This window comes from Anomaloglossus baeobatrachus, chromosome 2, assembly GCF_048569485.1.
Source record: "Anomaloglossus baeobatrachus isolate aAnoBae1 chromosome 2, aAnoBae1.hap1, whole genome shotgun sequence".
Taxonomy (NCBI): domain Eukaryota; kingdom Metazoa; phylum Chordata; class Amphibia; order Anura; family Aromobatidae; genus Anomaloglossus; species Anomaloglossus baeobatrachus.
In genome coordinates this window covers 112,232,951-112,253,432 of record NC_134354.1, presented here as the reverse complement: position 1 = coordinate 112,253,432, position 20,482 = coordinate 112,232,951, and the positions used below count along the sequence as shown (strand labels likewise).

At 49.5% G+C, this 20,482-nt stretch overlaps 1 protein-coding gene across 1 annotated transcript in view; it reads right to left on the bottom strand.

The window, feature by feature from the left end:
- HIP1 (huntingtin interacting protein 1) overlaps positions 1–20,482 on the bottom strand; it is a 269,760-nt gene that overhangs the window by 6,395 nt on the left and 242,883 nt on the right. The window contains exons 27-28 of the mRNA XM_075335272.1: positions 12,066–12,189; positions 10,388–10,449 (exon numbers count right to left, since the gene is read on the bottom strand). Of these exons, the coding sequence (XP_075191387.1) occupies positions 10,388–10,449; positions 12,066–12,189 (186 nt within the window). The remainder of the gene's footprint in view (positions 1–10,387; positions 10,450–12,065; positions 12,190–20,482) is intronic.

Here is a 20,482-nt window from a genome sequence, read left to right as displayed (position 1 = left end):
GACTCGCGTCCGTCGTGACCACCGCCCAGGATGGGGGCCGGACGGATTTTCCCTTCGACAAAGAAGTGGGAAGAAGCCACCACTGAAGAGAGGTTTTGGCTGCCAGTGAAAGAGACGTTCCTGTCTAGGGACGTCGACCTCCTGTCCCATTTGCGGAGAATGTCCCATTGAGTTGGACGCAGATGAAACTGCGCAAAGGGAACTGCCTCCATTGCTGCCACCATCTTCCCTAGGAAGTGCATGAGACGTCTCAAGGGGTGTGACTGGACCCGAATGAGAGAGTGCACCCCTGTCTGCAGTGAACGCTGTTTGTCCAGCGTAAGCTTCACTATCGCTGAGAGAGTATGAAACTCCATCCCGAGGTAAGTCAGTGATTGGGTCGGTGTCAATTTTGAGTTTGGGAAATTGATGATCCACCCGAACCTCTGGAGAGTCTCCAGAGCAATGGTCAGGCAGTGTTGACATGCCACCCGGGAGGATGCCTTGACTAGGAGATCGCCTAAGTAAGAGATCACCGAGTGGCCCTGAGAGTGTAGGACCGCCACCACTGATGCCGTCACCTTGGTGAAGACCCGTGGGGCCGTCGCCAGGCCGAAAGACAGTGCCACGAACTGAAGGTGTTCGTCCCAGATGGCGAAACGCAGGAAGCGTTGATGCTCTGGTGCAATCGGAACATGGAGATAAGCATCCCTGATGTCGATTGATGCTATGAAGTCTCCTTGGGACATCGAGACGATGACAGAGCGGAGAGATTCCATCCGGAACCGTCTGGTTCTGACGTGTCCGCTGAGCAGTTTGAGGTCCAGAACGGGACGGAATGATCCGTCCTTTTTTGGCACCCCGAACAAGTTGGAGTAAACACCGCGACCACGTTCTTGAAGGGGAACGGGGATCACAACTCCTTCTGCCTTCAGAGTGTTCGCCGCCTGAAAAAGTGCATCGGCTCGCTCGTGGGACGGAGATGATCTGAAGAAACGAGTCGGAGGACGAGAACTGAGCTCTATCCTGTAACCGTGAGACAGAATGTCTCTCACCCATCGGTCTTGGACATGTGGCCCCCAGGCGTCGCAAAAGCGGGAGAGCCTGCCACCGACCGAGGATGCGGTTTGGTGATGCCGAAAGTCATGAGGAGGCCGCCTTGGAGGCGGTTCCTCCGGCGGTCTTTGTAGGACGTGACTTAGACCGCCATGCAGAAGAGTCCTTCTGGCCCTTCTCTGACCTGTTGGACGTGGAGGAACAGGACTTGGCTGAGGGCCGAAAGGACCGAAACCTCGATTGTATTTTTCGTTGCTGAGGTCTGTTTGGTTTGGACTGGGGTAAGGACGAGTCCTTTCCCTTGGATTGTTTAATAATTTCGTCCAATTGCTCGCCAAACAAACGGTCGCCAGAAAATGGCAAACCGGTTAAGAACTTCTTGGAAGCAGAGTCTGCCTTCCATTCGCGTAGCCACATGGCCCTGCGGACTGCCACCGAATTGGCGGATGCTACCGCTGTACGGCTCGCAGAGTCCAGGACGGCGTTCATGGCGTAGGTCGAGAAGGCTGACGCCTGAGAAGTCAAAGACACAACTTGCGGAGCAGAGGTACGTGTGACCGCATTAATCTCAGACAGACAGGCTGAGATAGCTTGGAGTGCCCACACGGCTGCAAAGGCCGGAGCAAAAGACGCGCCTATGGCTTCATAGATGGATTTCATCAGGAGCTCTATTTGCCTGTCAGTGGCATCCTTGAGCGATGAACCATCTGCCACTGCTACTACGGATCTAGCCGCCAGTCTAGAGACTGGAGGATCTACCTTGGGACACTGAACCCAACCCTTAACTACGTCAGGGGGGAAAGGGTAACGTGTGTCATTAAGGCGCTTAGTAAAGCGCTTGTCCGGAAATGCTCTGTGCTTCTGGACAGCATCTCTGAAGTTAGAGTGATCGAAAAACGCACTCCGTGTACGTTTGGGAAACCTAAACTGGTGTTTCTCCTGCTGCGAAGCCGACTCCTCTATAGGTGGAGTTGGGGGAGAAAGATCTAGCACCTGGTTGATGGACGCTATAAGGTCATTTACTATGGCGTCCCCTTCAGGTGTATCAAGATTGAGAGCAACGTCAGGGTCAGAGCCCTGAGCTGCGACCTCCGCTTCATCCTCCAGAGAGTCCTCATGCTGAGACCCTGAGCAGCGTGATGAAGTCGGGGAAGATTCCCGGCGAGCCCGTTTAGCCGGTCTGGGACTGCGGTCCGTGTCGGAGTCCTCACCGTGGGACCTAGGTGTCACCCCAGGAGCACTTTGCTGCGCCGACCGAGAGGGTCCTGGGGGCGATGAACTCACAGTGCCCTGAGCCTGTGTTACCGGTCTGGACTGCAAGGCTTCTAGTATCTTAGCAGACCATCTATCCATAGACTGAGCCATGGATTGTGAAAGCGACTCAGAGAGTTTCTCAGCCAAAACTGCAAACTCTGTCCCTGTCACCTGGACAGTGGAAGACGGCGGTTCTACCTGAGCCGAGGGTCCCACCAGTGCCCGAGGCTCCGGCTGAGTGAGTGCCACAGGGGCCGAGCATTGCACACAATGAGGGTAGGTGGAACCTGCAGGTAACATAGCCGCACAAGAGGTACAGGTTGCAAAATAAGCCTGTGCCTTGGCACCCTTGCTCTTTGCGGACGACATGCTGTTGTCTCCTCTTAGAGTGATCAGTGAGGGTATATAGCCAAAAGCAAATAATGCGGCCGAACAGAGAAAATGTATACAATATATATATATATATACACTTCGGCACCCAAGGGGGGCCAGCACCTGGTAACTGGTGTGGCTTACCGACCGCCCAAAGCGGTTGTGTGTCCACCAGATTCCCTGCCTGGGCCTCCCAGAGCTGCAGAGCTCGTTCTGAAATCCTCCACCGGCAGAAGTGATTATAACAATGGCTGCCAGCGTTCTCAGGGGAGGAGGGAGTCGTGGGCGTGACTAATAAAGTGCGGGAATCTGGTGCCCCACAGTGCTCAGTGAGGGGGGAGGAGGACACCTAAGTATGCTCCAGCCCTCACTGCCGACGTCCAGTCGACCGTCCCGCCCTTGCCCCTGACTGGCAGGCCCGGGGGCGGGAGTTATGGTACTAGGCCGCAGAAGCCGGGGACTAAATTTAATAACGCGGCCGGCAAACAGGCGCGGTCGGCGCGGTAGTCCCGGCGTCACACAAAACACAGCAGCCGCTGCAGCGTCTGTTACACAGGCGCTCCATGCACCGTCCCCAAGGGGACACAGAGTACCTCTTAGATGCAGGGCCTGTCCCTGATGATACCAAGTCTCCTGTCCGTCAGATTCCCCCAGGGGCTGCGGAGGGAGCCCGGTCCCAGTGAATGGTGACCGGTTAGGATCCCACTTCTCCCAGAGCCTCTAAGGGATGGGGAAGGAAGAAGGGAATTTTGTTACTTACCGTAAATTCCTTTTCTTCTAGCTCTTATTGGGAGACCCAGACGATTGGGGTATAGCTACTGCCCTCCGGAGGCCACACAAAGCACTACACTAAAAAGTGCAAGGCCCCTCCCCCTCTGGCTATACCCCCCCGTGGTATCACGGGTTCTCCAGTTTTAGTGCCAAAGCAAGAAGGAGGAAGCCAATAACTGGTTTAAACAAATTAACTCCGAATAACGTCGGAGAACTGAAAAACCGTTCAACATGAACAACATGTGTACCCGCAAACAACCAAGAAATCCCGAAGGACAACAGGGCGGGTGCTGGGTCTCCCAATAAGAGCTAGAAGAAAAGGAATTTACGGTAAGTAACAAAATTCCCTTCTTCTTCAGCGCTCTATTGGGAGACCCAGACGATTGGGACGTCCAAAAGCTGTCCCTGGGTGGGTAAAGAGATACCTCATGTTAGAGCTGCAAAACAGCCCTCCCCTACGGGGATGTCACTGCCGCCTGCAGGACTCTTCTACCTAAGCTGGCATCCGCCGAAGCATAGGTATGCACCTGATAATGTTTGGTGAAAGTGTGCAGACTCGACCAGGTAGCTGCCTGGCACACCTGTTGAGCCGAAGCCTGGTGTCGTAGCGCCCAGGACGCACTCACGGCTCTGGTTGAATGGGCTTTCAGCCCTGAAAGAACCGGAAGCCCTGCAAAACGGTAGGCTTCCAGAATTGGTTCTTTGATCCATCGAGCCAGGGTGGCTTTAGAAGCCTGCAACCTCTTGCGCGTACCAGCGACAAGGGCATCGGAACGGCGTACGGGCGCCGTGCGTGAAATGTAGATTCTGAGTGCTCTCACCAGATCTAGCAAACGTAAATCATTCTCATACCGGTGAACCGGATGCAAAAGGACGGTAAGGAGATATCCTGATTAAGATGAAACGAGGATACTACCTTAGGGAGAAACTCCAGAATGATGCGCAGCACTGCCTTGTCCTGGTGAAACACCAGGAAGGGAGCCTTGGATGACAGAGCTGCCAGCTCAGACACTCGCCGAAGCGATGTGATCGCAACGAGAAACGCCACCTTCTGTGACAGGCGAGAAAAGGAAACTTCCTTCAGAGGCTCGAAAGGCGGCTTCTGGAGAGCAACTAGAACCCTGTTCAGATCCCATGGATCCAACGGCCGCTTGTACGGGGGTACGATATGACAAACCCCCTGCGGGAACGTGCGCACCTTAGAAAGACGTGCTAGACGCTTCTGAAAAAACACGGATAGTGCTGAGACTTGCCCTTTGAGGGAGTCTAGCGACAAGCCCTTTTCTAACTCCTAATGTAGGAAGGAAAGAAAGATAGGCAATGCAAATGGCCAGGGAGACACTCCCTGAGTAGAGCACCAGAGTAAGAAAACCTTCCACGTTCTGTGGTAGATCTTAGCAGACGTGGGCTTCCTAGCCTGTCTCATGGTGGCAACGACCCCTTGGGATAATCCTGAAGACGCTAGGATCCAGGACACACAAGCCACACAGTCAGGTTCAGGGCCGCAGAATTCCGATGGAGAAAACGGCCCTTGAGACAGTAAGTCTGGTCGGTCTGGTAGTGACCCCGGTCGGCCGACCGTGAGATGCCACAGATCCGGGTACCACGATCTCCTCGGCCAGTCTGGAGCGACGAGTATGACGCGGCTGCAATCGGATCTGATTTTTGCGCAGTACTCTGGGCAAGAGTGCCAGAGGTGGAAACACATATATGAGCCGGAACTGCGACCAATCTTGCACTAAGGCGTCTGCCGCCAGAGCTCTGTGATCGCGCGATCGTGCCATAAATGCCGGGACCTTGTTGGTGTGCCGAGACGCCATTAGGTCGACGTCCGGCCCCCCCCCAGCGGCAACAGATTTCCTGAAACACGTCCGGGTGAAGGGACCATTCCCCCGCGTCCATGCCCTGGCGACTGAGGAAGTCTGCTTCCCAGTTTTCTACGCCCGGGATGTGAACTGCGGATATGGTGGATGCTGTGTCCTCCACCCACATGAGGATTCGCCGGACTTCCTGGAAGGCTGCTGACTGCGTGTCCCTCCTTGGTGGTTGATGTATGCCACCGCTGTGGAGATGTCCGACTGGATTCGGATCTGCTCCCTTCTAGCCACTTTTGGAAAGCTAATAGGGTAAGATACCCTGCCCCGATTTCCAGCACATCGAACTGAAGGGTGGACTCCTGCTGAGTCCACGTCCCCTGAGCCATGTGGCGGAGACAAACTGCTCCCCACCCTGACAGACTCGTATCTGTCGTGACCACTGCCCAGGATGGGGGCTATGACAATGAGGTGTGAATAAGCCACTATTGCAGAGAGTCCTCGGCCGTCAGGGAAAGGGAGACTTCCCGTCCAGGGAGGTTGACTGCCCATCCCATTGGCGGAGAATGTCCCATTGCCGTTGGCGCAGATGAAACTGCGCAAAGAGAACTGCCTCGATGGCTGCCACCATCTTCCTTAGGAAGTGCATGAGGCGCCTTAAGGGGTGCGACTGGCCTTGAAGGAGAGACTGCACCTCTGTCCGCAGTGAACGCTGCTGGTTCAGCGGAAGCTTCACTATGGCTGATAGAGTATGAAACTCCATGCCGAGATACGTTAGTGATTGAGTCGGAGACAGATTTGACCTTGCCAAATTGATGATCCACCCGAAAGTCTGGAGTCTCCAGCGTAACATTCAGGCTGCGTTGGCATGCCTCGAGGGAGGTTGCTTTGACGAGTAGATCGTCCAAGTACGGAATCACCGGGTGTCCGTGAGAGTGCAAGACTGCTACCACTGCTGCCATGACCTTGGTGCCCACCCGTGGGGCTGTCGCCAGACTGAATGGCAGAGCTACGAACAGAAGATGTTCGTCTCCTATCACAAAACGTAGAAAACGTTGGTGCTCCGTAGCAATTGGCACGTGGAGATAGGCATCTTTGATGTCTGTTGAGGCAAGGAAGTCTCCTCGAGACATTGAGGCAATGACGGATCGGAGGGATCCCATCCGGAACCGCCTGGCGTTCGCATGCTCGTTGAGCAGTTTCAGAACCAGAACAGGACGGAAGGAACCGTCCATTTTTGGAGCCACAAAGAGATTGGAGTACAAACCCTCGCCCTCGTTCCTGAGGGGGGACAGGGATCACCACTCCTTCTGCTCTTAGAGCGTCCACCTCCTGCAGCAGGGCATCTGCTCGGTGGAGAGGTGGGGCCGTTCTGAAGAATGGAGTCGGAGGACGAGAACAGAACACTGTCCTGTGCACGTGAGCACAATGTCCGTCACCCACCGGTCTGTGACCTGTGGCAGCTAAATGTCGCCAAAGGCGGGGGAGTCTGCCATCAACCGCGGATGCGGAGAGAGAGAGAGAGAGCTGAGAGTCCTGAGGAGACCGCCTTGGTAGCGGTTCCTCCAACTGCCTTCCTTGGGCGAGATTGAGCCCGGCCGGAATCTGAGCCCGTCTGAGGTTTTGTAGCCCTTTTGCACGAGGACAATTGGGACCTGCCGGAGCTTGGGAAGGACCGAAACCTCGACTGTACTTTTAGGACAGCATTAACAGGGTAAGTCGCAGTGCAGACATTGCGGGGTTACGGACGCCTCTGCGGTACAGATGTCCCTGCTCAAGGTCAGCTGCGCAAGAACAGCAGAAAAGGTTAGGTTGCCAATACGGCTGTGGATGCCGGAGCAACCGACACGCCGATAGCCTCCTAGACAGATTTCAACCAGAGTCCATCTGTCTGTGAATGGCATCTTGAAGTGAAGCCCCATCTCCAGTGCAACTATGGCTCTAGATGCAAGCCTGGAGATTGGAGAATCCACCTTTGGACCCTGGGTCCAGCGCTGACCACGTCAGGGGAAAAAAGGGATAACGTGTATCCTAAAAACGTTTGGAGAAGACGCTTATCTGGTAAGCGTGGTGTTCCTGGACTGCTTCTCTGAAGTCAGCGTGGCCAGAAAAATACTCAATATCTGTGTGAGATACTGAAAAGGAACTTCTCCTGTTCGTCTCCTATCTCCACTGGGGGAGCTGAGGGAGAAAGATCCAACCTTCCATTGATGGACGGTATAGGATCATTCCGTATGGCGTTACCACCCGGTGTATCCGGATTGAGAGCGATGTCAGTATCAAAGCCCTGAAGAGCTGCCTTTTGTTCAAGTAGATTGCCCATGGGTGCAAGTCTCTATATTATGACTACTCCGTCCCTGTCCATGGACAGGGTTGACAGGAGGTTTCTTTGGCCACAACTAGTAGAGCCCCGGCAGACGAAGTGCTAGAGACCCCCGCAGACGACGTGCTACAGGGGAGCATGCACACAATGGGACGGTGTCATGAACAGCATCCCATGTAGTAAAAACAGCACTGAAATCTGTGTTGCTTTTTTGCCGCTGCCGACTAGCTATCTAGAAGTATATAGCCAAGATTGGTGACCGTACATTGCAATGTATAGCATACAGGCATAAAGTACAAATGACCACTGCAGCACAAGCAATACAAGCAGCATAGAAGCCTGTGCCCTGGCACCCCTGCTCTTCTGCTGCTGTATACTAGTCATCTAGGGGAATATAGCCCAGAAGAGTGACCCTACAGTGCAATGTATAGCATACAAGCACAAGTACAAATGAACACTGCAGCACATGCAATCCAAGCAGCATAGAAGCCTGTGCCCTGGCACCTCTGCTCTTCTGCTGCTGTAGACTGGTCATCTAGGGAAATATAGCCCAGAAGAGTGACCATACAGTGCAATGTATAGCATACAAGCACACGTACAAATGCACACTGCAGCCCATGCAATACAAGCAGCATAGAAAAAAACCTGTGCCCCAGCACCCTTGGTTTTCTGCTGCTGTAGTCTAGCCATTCCAGAAGAATATAGCTAAGACTAGCGACTGTACAGTGCAATGTATAGCATATCAGCATAAACACAAATGAACACTTCAGTCGTGCAAAAACAAGCAGCCTAGAAAGCCTGTGCTTTAGCACACCTGCTTTCCTGCTGCTGATGTGTCGCTCCCCAAGCGGGCATATAGCGACCTATGTAGTTAAAAACAACACATGTATACACTGCAGTTATATCGTGGTCAGCACTATGTGTGCCTCTTACCGCCCGCCTATAAGCGGGTGTATGATCGCCACTGTCCTGCCTTGGTGCCCCGAGCTCTGCAGTAATGGCTGCCGGCTTCTTCCCCAGCTCGTGTGAGGAGGGGCGGGCCGTGGGCGTGCCCCCAAGGCAGAGCGGGAATCCGGCGTCCGACAGTGTGCAGTGAGAGGGCTGGAGCATGTAAAAAGGGCTCCAGCCCTCGGCGCTGCTGATTGCTCAGCGCCTGTCCCCTTCCCTGAGTGACAGGGAGGGGGCGGGAACGAAGCGGCACTAGGCCGCAGAAGCCGGGGACTGGAGTTATAAGCGCCGCCGCCGTAAAAGCGCGGTCGGCGCCCAGTCCCCGGCGAACTACAAGTCCCAGCCGCGCCGCCGCTCCCGGAGCGTCCGGCGCGGTAGTTCCCAAAACACAAAGTCACTCAGCAAAGCTGCAGTGACTGTAACCCTTTACTGTCCCCGGCGCACTAGCACACCCAGCAAGTCTGGAGTGTGCTGTGCCTGTGTGTACGGGGACACAGAGTACCTGTAATGGTGCAGGGCCATGTCCCTGAACGGTACTCCAGCTCCGTATCCAGCAGGTTCAAATGGGTCTGTGGATGGAGCCCGGCGTCAGAGCTTTGAGGCCGGCAGGATCCCACTTCCTCAGAGCCCCTCAGGGGGATGTGGAAGGAAAGCAGCATGTGGGCTCCAGCCGCCGTACCAGCAATAGGTACCTCAACCTTACAACACCATCCAGGGGTGAGAAGGGAGCATGCTGGGGACACTATATGTGTCCTCTTTTCTTCCATCCGAAATAGTCAGCAGCTACTGCTGACTAAAATCTGTGGAGCTATGCGTGGATGTCTGACCTCCTTCGCACACAAAGCTAAAACTGGAGAACCCGTGATACCACGGGGGGGTATAGCCAGAGGGGGAGGGGCCTTGCACTTTTTAGTGTAGTGCTTTGTGTGGCCTCCGGAGGGCAGTAGCTATACCCCAATCGTCTGGGTCTCCCAATAGAGCGCTGAAGAAAACGGCATGTGGCTCCAGCATCTGTACCCGCAATGGGTACCTCAACCTTAACAGCACCGCCGACATTAGTGGGGTGAGAAGGGAGCATGCCGGGGGCCCTGTGGGGGGCCCTCTTTTCTTCCATCCGATACAATCAGCAGCTGCTGCTGACTAAAATGTGGAGCTTGCGTGAATGTATGCCTCCTTCAACACAAAGCATAAAACTGATGGGCCCGTGATGCACGGGAGGGTGTATAGGCAGAGGGGAGGGGTTACACTTTTTAAAGTGTAATACTTTGTGTGGCCTCCGGAGGCAGTAGCTATACACCCCAATTGTCTGGGTCTCCCAATGGAGCGACAAAGAAAAAACGTTACTGTGGCCGTCATCTCCGTCCGACGGACAAACATTTTTCAACAGATCCATCAAACGACGAATGAAACGAGAGGCCATGCGTCACAATCCATCGTTAATACAAGTCAATAAGAAAAAAACGGATCCAGTGGCATCAGTCGCCGTATCTGTGTTTTTTCAACATTCGACGGATTGTGACTGATGGCAAAAAACTGAAGCGTGAAAGGGACCTAAGGAGAGACCTGTCAGTCAAAAGGACTGGGCTGGGGAGAAGCCGCAAGGAGATGAGCTCGGACTAATTACTCAAGATGCATATTCCTAGGCCGGTCTCTGATTTATGCTGCCTGATACACTACATCTAATAAAATGAAGTTATTTTATTAAGCTAATATAGGAATGGCAAAGAAGACAAAGTACATTATCTTATATTATTGTTTTCTCCCTCTTTCTTACCCCGATGAGAAGCAAATATGAGACTAAATAAAGGGTAATGAAACAATTAGCTGTAAAATTAGAGAAAGTAGAGCTGAAAAGAAATATAATTCATACCTGAGAGTCCATCTCTTGGCGCTTGATCTGGGTTAGGGTCATACTAGAGAAATCCATTGCATCTGTTCATAAAAGAAAGGAAGACATGAGAGCTAGTCACTCTTGGTGGGCAAGATATAACCCCTTCCCCCCTCAGGCAATTTTCCATTTTTTTTTTTTCATCCCCTTTTTTCCAAGAGCCTATAACCTTTTTATTTTTCCATCAATCTTGTCATATAAGTGCTTATTTTTTACAGGATGAGTTGTACTTTTGAATGAAACCATTAGTTTTACCATATAGTGTACTGGAAAACGGCAAAAAAATTCCAACTGTGAAAAAATTGCAAAAAAAAGTGCGACTGCCCGATTGGTTTTGGGATATTATAATCACCGTATTCACTATATTGTAAAACTGATGTGTCGGTGTGATGCCTCAGGCCGGTATAAGTCCGTAGACACTAAACATGTATAGGTTTACTTTTATCTAAAGGGTTAAAGAAAAATCACAAGTTTGTCCAAAGAAATGGCGCATTTTTGCGCCATTTTTCACAATTCATAGTGTTTTCATTTTTCAGGATCTATGGCTCAATGATGGCTTATTTTTTGCGTCTCGGGCTGATGTTTTTAAAGGTACCATTGTTATGCGGATGCTACGTTTTGATGACCTGTTATCGCATCTTGCACAAAATATGCGGTGACCAAAAAACATAATTTTGGGTTTGAAATTTTTTTGCCACTACGCTGTTTACCGATCAGATTAATTAATTTTATATTTTGATAGATAGGGCATAGATTGGCGATACCAAATGTGTGTATATTTTTTGAACTTTTAGGTTTTTTTATTTTTTAATATTTTTTGTTTTACTTTTATTTTTTTTATCTTACTAGTTTCCCTAGGGGGTTATAAGGATCAGCAGTCTGATTGCTTGTTCCTTTCTGTAGATCACAGCTGCACAGCTGAGATCTGCAGAAAAGCTGCTTTATTCTCACACAAGGCGGTCTACCAGGTATAAGAGGAAGTGACTCATGATAGCTACAGGAGTCATCACATGACCCTAGATCCACGTGATCACATCACGTGACTTCCGATGGCGCTGGGTAAGTGAATGCTTACCGCAGTGCACTGTTTCATCTCACTGTCACATTTTGACAGCGAGATGCAAGGGGTTAACAGACACGAGTGGAACGCGGATCCACTCGTGCCTGATAGCTGCACATGTCAGCTGTTCAAATCAGCTGACATGTGCAGGAATCATTGCCGACTGCTCGTGGCAGCTGGCAGGGATTACCTCGACACAATCCGTGACGTACCCAGTACATCATGTGTCGTGAAAAGATTAAGAGGATTGTGAGCACAGAATGATTGTTCAAACAAAGTACAGGCACTCGGTGCAACATGGTGGTGGCAAACATTTTAATACACCTTCCACCTGCTTGTCTTCCATTTATCTCCTCCCTTCTCTGGCTCTATGAAGACAGAGCTGTCAATCCAAGAACGGAGGAAGGCGGGGATAGAGGGAAAATAAGAAGGTGAGATGGTGCACTTAAAGGTTTGACGCCGCCATGATACACCGAGTGTCTGTACTTAGCCTGTATAGTTATTCTGTGCTGACTGTCCTGTTCACAATGCTGGATTGCTATTCCAGGGTCCATAATGATTCTGCTCCAGAAGTAGAAAAAGAGACAAGTTTTTACTTACCTACTTCTTCAACCTGGGACTTGACTGATTTTGTGGAAGCTACCACACCAGCAGCATTGTGATTTACAACTTTAGAGGCTTGTTGGAGTCTGATCAGATTAGAGCTGTCCTTCTCTGCCTTTACCTACAGAAATGAGAGAAAAAAAAGATTACGACATTTATTGTAGTGAAACCAAGACTGTTAAAAAACCCTCACTATATAAATGAGATTTTTCCGTCTGTAAAGACAACAGACAGGGGCATAGGGAAAAATTTGGATTTACTCATTAGTGCCATCTTCATTGCCTGTTTGCTCCTATACTGAACCTAATAATAAGTAATAATAATATTAATAATAAGTAGTAAGAAAAGAGAGCCCCTATCTGTAAGAAGGGGAGATCCCAACTCCTGTAGGTTACTTGTGGGGAGGGGGTTCTGCTGTTTTGTCATCTTAGAAATGCGACATGGTGAGGGGGCGTGGCCAGCAGGCAGCATGAGCGGTCGCATCTGAGAGCAGCTCCGCAGTCCAACGCTGATAAATATTATTAATCCTGCCGAAATTGGTGCCTAAATACACCTCCGGATTACCTGTGGTGCGGTGAGCATTCTGATCGGTACCATGAGCAGAGGTCGCAGCGCAGCGGCGGCTGAAAAGCTGAAGAAGTTTGCCCGGGACTCCCAGCAAGATGGCGCCGGCAAGCAGGCAGAGCGGGAATCCAGTGAGGCGGAGGAGGAGGAGAGCATGAAGGCCGGATCCAAGGAATCGCAGGAGCTAACCTTGCAGCAAGTTACTTCGCAATTACTTGCGGCGATCCAGGATTCAAAAGTGTCGCTGACGGGCAAAATCGAGGAGGTTAAGATCGATGTGGGTCTCCTCCGGCTGGACCTGCAAAATCTGAGAGAGCGGGTAAAGGAGACGGAGCAGCGGATCTCCACGCTGGAAGACGACGCAAGAGCGACGCCGGGCAGATTGTCCTCTTTGGAAAGCGCGGCAAACAACTGGGCGCAAAGGGCTGACGATCTGGAAAACCGCCTGCGTCGCAATAATTTAAGAATTCTGGGGATGCCGGAGAGGGCAGAAGGGAGCGACCCATGTAAGTTCATGGAAACATGGCTCTCTGAAACTTTCCCTGATGCGACGCGGTCAGCGGCATTCGCTATAGAAAGAGCCCACCGGGTACCGGCCAGACCTCCTCCCCCGGGAGCGCAGCCTAGACCTCTCCTGGCCCGACTGTTGAGCAGCAGGGATAGAGATGCGATCCTTGGTGCGGCGCGACGCAAAGGCCCGATCCTACACAATAATGCTCCCATTCTGATCTTCCCTGACTTCTCTGCGTCTCTCCAGAAAACGAGGACATCCTTCATTCAGGTGAAAAAACGCCTTAGAGATCACCAAATTGCTTACTCCATGATCTTCCCAGCTCGTCTCAGAGTGGTTCATCAAGAGCGATCCTTGTTCTTTACTTCTCCTGCGGAAGCGGATGACTGGATCAACACGCTGAAGAGGAAGCGCTGATGCGTTACAGCCATGGGCGATGCCGGGAGGGTCGCTGTTGTGATGGCATCGCGGTTCTGATTCGCTTATTTCATCTCCTTTGGAGTAAGGTCGGTGATACGATTCTTTTTCCTGGGACGTCTGAAATCGCTGTTGCGATCGTTTTGGTTCACCCTATGCAGATAATCGACGTCCCTTGATATTGAAGGCGCGAAATATTTTTGTTTCCTTCATCCCTCCTGCCATACGAGTGGAGCGGTGCTCGGGATCGCAGTTGCGCCCGCGTCCTGCTCTTTTGGTTCCAGTTTGTTGAGAAGTTGACGATCCTATCAGAATGCGCTTGTGACCCCCGGAAGCATGTGAGCTACTGGATGCGTTTATTATTGGCCTTCCGTTGTGCCGGTATCCAGGTTGGCCCCCCTCGAGGCTGGGTAGCTGGAGGTCGCGCCTCTGAGTGTGACGGGACCTGGGTTCACTGCGATCATTACTAAGCCCAGTTTGAGCTCTGGAATACTCGTCACTGGTGGGACCGGATTGAGCTGACTTCAGGCGGGACATGTGCCAGACCGCTGCTGCGGTACCATGATCACCTTCATGCGATCTTGTATTATCCTGCATCTTGCGATCCAAAATGGGACTTCACTCTGGGTTCGCAATATTTGGCAACACACTTAAGTTCAGGATGTTGAATTTTGTCTTTAGAGCTATATTAAGATTTTTTTTAAGGTCACCATACATGATAATAACTTATAATTTGGGGTTACCTGCAAATTCTCCTCCCATTTCCTTTACACTTCTATCTACTCCTCCCCCCTCTCAGTCTCACTTATTTGTTTAATCCCTCAGCCCCTTTTATCCCATCCCCCTACCCCTTCTTGCTATCCTATTCCCTATCTACCTCTAAGTCTTCTCTTGCTATTCTCTCCAGCTTCCCTCTTCAACCTTCCTCTCTCTCCCCCAGTTCCACCCAGTATGCCCTCCGTTACCTTTCTCCTTCTTATATTTCTATATTCTTTCCTCCTCACCCTCTATCTTCTTCCGCTCATCTTAATTTCTCTTCTCTCTCTCCTCTTCCCTTGCCCTTTTCTCTCTTTCTCACCCCTTCCCCACCCCCACCCCTTTTTTTTTTTTTTTCTTCTCCCCTATTTCTATGCCCATTTACTCTGGGTTCTCTTACCCACGTATGATTAATAGGCTATTTTGCAGGGTAATTCAATACGTTGGACTGCAGGAGAAGCTTAAGTCCTTGTTTCGAGGACACCCCCGTACCAAGTACACCATCTAGCCACGTTGGTTCACCCTGGTCGTTACCAGGGACACTCTCTCCTGGTCACACTACTGGACCAGTTCTTTTCGGCTGTGTGTGTGCAACCGATAGTTTGTATTTAAGGGTACGTTTGCCCAAGTTCTACTGTGGGTTACGTTTTTGACATTTCCCTATTAATTCAGTAAGAGATACATTTCAATGGCTTTAAGCTTGATGACATGGAATGTTAGGGGACTGGGCACATCCAGGAAACGGGCGGCAGTATTCGCACATATCAAAAAATCCAAAGCTCAGATTGTATGTTTACAAGAGACCCATTTATTGTTGGAAACCACGAGAGTGCTTCAGAAGCCTTGGGTTCAATGGTCAGCTCACTCTGTTCATTCCTCATATTCTAGGGGAGTATCGGTACTAGTCCATAAAGCATTGCGGTGGGACCCGGGTAAGATTATAAAGGATAATGATGGGAGGTATGTGTTTATCCAGGCTCACATCGATGGGGTCATGATAGTGATCTTAGCCATATACACTCCCCCTGCGATGGGAATCTCAATTTTGTATGAAGCGGCTAAGTTTGCCTCACAATTCCCACAAGCCTTGGTGCTCTGCATGGGGGACTTCAATTTGATTAGTAACACAGGACTGGATAGATTCAACACCCGACAGGTCCCGATCTCCCCTACGATGCAAACTAGACTGAGTGCATTCCTCCAGGAGGTGGGATGGTGCGACATGTGGCGGTTTTTTAACCCAGTACTGAGAGAATATACATGTTATACCCCAGGGAAAAACTCATTGTCTAGAATTGATTACATTTGTGGAAATGAAAGAGTCTGTGCCCATATACAATCGGTGTGTCATCTACCCAGATCAGTATCAGACCATTCTCCGGTATTTGTCAGCATTAAATGGGAAGGATGTAAATTTCGTAAAGCGTCACGGAAGATTAACCCTTGGTGGCTGTCACTCTTTGGTACCAATGATAGGATTCCTGATCAGCTCAGGGCATACACTGAGACGAACTCCGTGGAAGAGAATCACTCGGCCTATTGGGACGCGCTTAAGGCGTATTTGAGGGGATGCTGTCACTCCTATCTCTTATGCCAAGAAACAGGCGGCCAGAGAGGAGGAGGAATTGGCCACTCAAAATAGAGTGCTTGAACATAGATTTACCTCAGACCCTTCTGAAGGAAACAGATCTCAATGGCTACAGGCTGGGAGGAAATATCTTTTGTTCCTGCAAGATAAGGCTAAGAGACATGTCTTCTTCATGAACCAGAGATATTTTGAGCAAGGGAACCAATCTAGTAGTTTACTAGCGTTCCTGGTGCGCCAATCCACTAGCTCACCTGCGGTCCTTAAGATCAGAGACCCCGGTGGCGAATCAATCACCGCCGTCACTGGTATTCTGAAGGTGTTTCTGGACTTCCATAGGAACCTATATGAGTCCAGACTGACTGTGTCAAGGGAGGAGATCACTGAATACTTGCGGGATCTGGAGTTTCCCAGATTGACTTTGGCCCAGAGGTCGGCCTTGGATGAGCCCATTAGCATGGAAGAGATGGTGGAGGCGATGGGAGCCCTCAATAAGGGTAAGGCGTCTGGCCCAGACGAACTCCCGATTGAAATATTTGACAAGTATAGGGGGGAGCTGGCTCCAGTTCTCCTGGAGACGGCTGAGGCTTCGTTCCGCAGGGGACGGTTACCTGATTCCTTCTATGAAGCAACCATCGTGCTACTATTGAAACCAGATAAGGATCCATTGGATTGTGGCTCGTACAGACCGATCTCTCTGCTGAACTCTGATTACAAAATTCTTACCAAAATTCTAGCAACTAGACTCAATAAAGTGATCTCCTCCATAATACATGAGGATCAGTCTGGATTCATTCCGGGTAGAAGTACCTCGGATAATTTGAGGAGGGCGCAGGTGATTCTACAGATGGGCACCAAGTTAGAGGAGGATTGGGCTTTGGTCTCCCTGGATGCGGCCAAGGCTTTTGACTCTATAGAATGGCCATACCTGCTGGAGGTACTGCGGGCATTTGGTTTCGGCAACGATTTTATTAGATGGATTGAGATTATATATAAAGCTCCAACTGCTAACATTCAGGTGGGAGGCGGAGTCTCGGAAACTTTCCCTTTGGGGAGGGGAACCAGACAGGGATGTCCTCTATCCCCTCTCCTGTTCGCCCTTGCCATGGAACCGTTGGCAGTGCGCATTCGGGCGGACCCAATCTACCGGGGAGTGAGACATCGTAAGGGAGATGAACGTTTGTCTCTGTATGCAGACGACCTGCTATTGTTTGCGTCTGATCCGGATTCCTCCATTCCTAGAGCCGTAGAGTTAATCGACCGATTCGGGGAGTTCTCGGGCCTGTCAATAAATTGGTCAAAATCGTACCTCCTCTTCTTATCTCAGGACAGGGAGGAAATGATGAACACCCACATATGTAGAGTTCCAGTGGTGGATCATTTTAAATACCTGGGGATTATACTGACGGGAAGCCCTTCGGAGATGATAGCAAGAAATATTGCCCCCTTATTATCACACCTCGGGGAGAAATTTAATAGATGGAGCCAACTCCCGCTCTCAGTGGCGGGAAGAATTAATCTCCTTAAAATGATAGTGCAACCAAAGTGTCTTTACATAACCCAACATGTATTCGTACAGATTCCCCGCTCTTTCTTTCGGTCCCTGGAATCTTTGATGATCACCTTTGTCTGGGGTTCTTCCAGATCAAGGGTCCAGTTGGCTAAATTACAGAGACCCAAGGACATGGGGGGTATGGCCCTTCCTGATCTGTACTTATACTATCTGGCCGGACAATTGAAATATTTGGGACAATGGACACTTCCTGGGGTTAGGGGTTCTCCGGAGGGTCTCCTGGCAGAGTTCACGGGTGTGGATCTCCTATGGCCATTGTTGGCGGACCACAAGAGGGCTCCTGAGGGTCGGGTCCTTCCAATACACAAACTGGGGGCCAGGGTCTGGAAAGAGGCTAAAGCCATTTTCGGTTTTCATGATATGCCAACTGAGATACCCTTATGGGATAACCTGGACCTTCCACACTTTTGTGGACTGCTGGGGTTTGGCGAATGGAGGAATCGAGGAATAGTCTCCCTGGGATCACTGGTCCGGGATGGTGAACTCCGCCCCTTTGCACAACTGCGTGCAGAATTCAATTTGCCGGAATCTCATGGGTTTCAGTATCTCCAGATTAGGCACGCCTTTCGGGCTCAGTTCTCTGGTCGTGGGATTAGATTCTCTTCCTTTCCAGTCATTGGAATTATCAGATCACAGGGCCCTGGAGGCCTTATTTCCAAATTGTACTCCTCCCTTATCCGGGCCAAGGCCATGAACAGTCCTCTTTCTGTCCGGGAGAGGTGGAGTGTCAGGATTCCTGAAATTGATGATGTAGTGTGGGACGACATTGTCTAATCCCACACGCTAGTCTCTCCTGCAGTCAATAATAGACTGATTCAGTTATACATAATACACCAAAGTTATATTACTCCTCAGAGACTGAACAAGATGAAAAAGGCGAATAAGTTGGTGGGGGTGGGTTGTCCGAGATGCGGGAGAGACGGTGCTGATTTCTGGCACATGATATGGGATTGCCGGGTCATTCTCTCCTATTGGAGTGAGGTTGTAACGACTCTTTCCGCCATACTTCAAAAAGCGGTTGCTATGTGCCCAGTCCTGTGTATTTGGGGTGGTGGATGTACGCTCCTGGTCCCAAAATGAAAATTTGCTAATAAAAAAGGTATTATTTTTGGCCCGGAAGGGCATTATACTAAACTGGATGAGCATTCACCCTCCAACTAGAGCCTCATGGATTGCATTGGTAAATGCTATAATTCCGTCAGAACACTATGTTTATAAGATAAGAGGTTCTTTAAATAAATTCGACAAAATATGGGGTAGATGGATGGGTTCGCCCTTGACCGGAGGATCACCCGGCTCCCTAGCTTATAGCCTACAGTCGGTACTAGCGTGATAATAACTAATGATGCTCCGATGGGTGCAAAGGAGAAATATGTGATTTATGATATACTGTATTGAGGATATCACGAGATCTCTGTAATCTGGGTTGCGCTTCTCTTATTGGCATGGGCTTTGTGCCTCAGAATGGATATGTTTCGCGAACTGACACCTCTGCAATGATTAATGTGCTAAGGCCAGATTGAAAGTAATAGTTGTTGATTTAATTGTTGCTGCTTTACTACCCTGCTTATCAAACAGTATATGTGTATTCTTGTAAAGTACAAATTGCTGACTCATCCTATAATGTAATGTCTTACTTAACCTTCAATAAAACGAGTTTAAAAAAAAGAAATGCGACATGGTGTCAGCAATCTATCCTTACAAATATTGTGCAGCAAAAGTCAATTAGCGCTCCTTCCCTTCCGAGATCTGCCATGTGCCTTAGCATAATTAGACTATATTTAGGGTATATGTGTACTCAGGAGAAATTGCACAACCAACTGGGGCTTCATTCACCTGTTACCCTTTCAAAAATGAGAAATTTTTGGCTAAATCAACATTATTGTGAAAGAAAAATATTCAATTTTCACAGCCCATTGCTATATAATTCTATGATTCAGCTGAGGGTTCAAAGCGCTCAGTATACCCCTGCATAAATTCATTGAGGGGTGTAGTTTCAAATAAGGGTTTACTGTGAGGGTCTCTGTTGTTTTGCCATCTCAGGGGCTGTCGAAATTTTACATGGCTTCTGCAATGTCTTCCAGAACAAACCCTAGTTTTTGACCACATAGGTGGTTTCAACATACTCAGGAGAAAGTGGACCCCACAACCTATGGTGCAATTTCTCCTGTTTCCCTTGTGAAAATGAGAAACTTTGGGGCTACAGCAATCATTTTTGTGGCAAACCATGCAATATTTAATTTTCACGGCCTAATATTGTCTGATTCTGTGGAACACCTGTGGGATCAAGATGCATATCACACCCGTCTATGAATCCTGTATGGGTGTAGTTTCTTAAATGGAGTCACTTGTGGGGGTTTCTAGTGTTTTGGCACATCGGGGGGTTCAACAAATGGTACATGAGTCCAAAATCTATTCCATACAAATTTGAGCTGCAAAAATCAAATAGCACTTCTTCCCTTCCAAACCCTCCCATGTATCCAATCAGTAGTTTCCAACCACACATGGAGTATTAATGTATCAACAAATAAAAAAAAATTGTTTAAAAAATGATGCTGATGTAAAGTAGAAATGTGGTAAATTTTACTTATTAACTATTTTGTGAGGTAGAAGCATGTGCTTTAAAGGCATAAAAATTGACAGTTCGGAAATTGCAAATTTTTGGTCATTTTTGCCAAATTTTCAATATTTTCATAGATTAATGCAATCATATCGACCTAAATTTACCAGAAACATAAAGCACAATGTGTCACAAAAAAACAATGTCAGAATCACTAAGATATGTGGAAGCATTCCAGAGATATTACCACATAAATTGACATGTCAGATTTGAAAACATTGGCCAGGTGAGGAAAATGAAATGAAAACAGGCTTCGGCGTAAGAGGGTTAAACACCAAAATAATATGTGGTGTATGTTATTTTATTTGGATCATATAGATACTGTAGTTTGGGTCATGTTCTAACAAATGATTGAGGGTTCAAACCATTTTTTGAAGTCATGATGTGA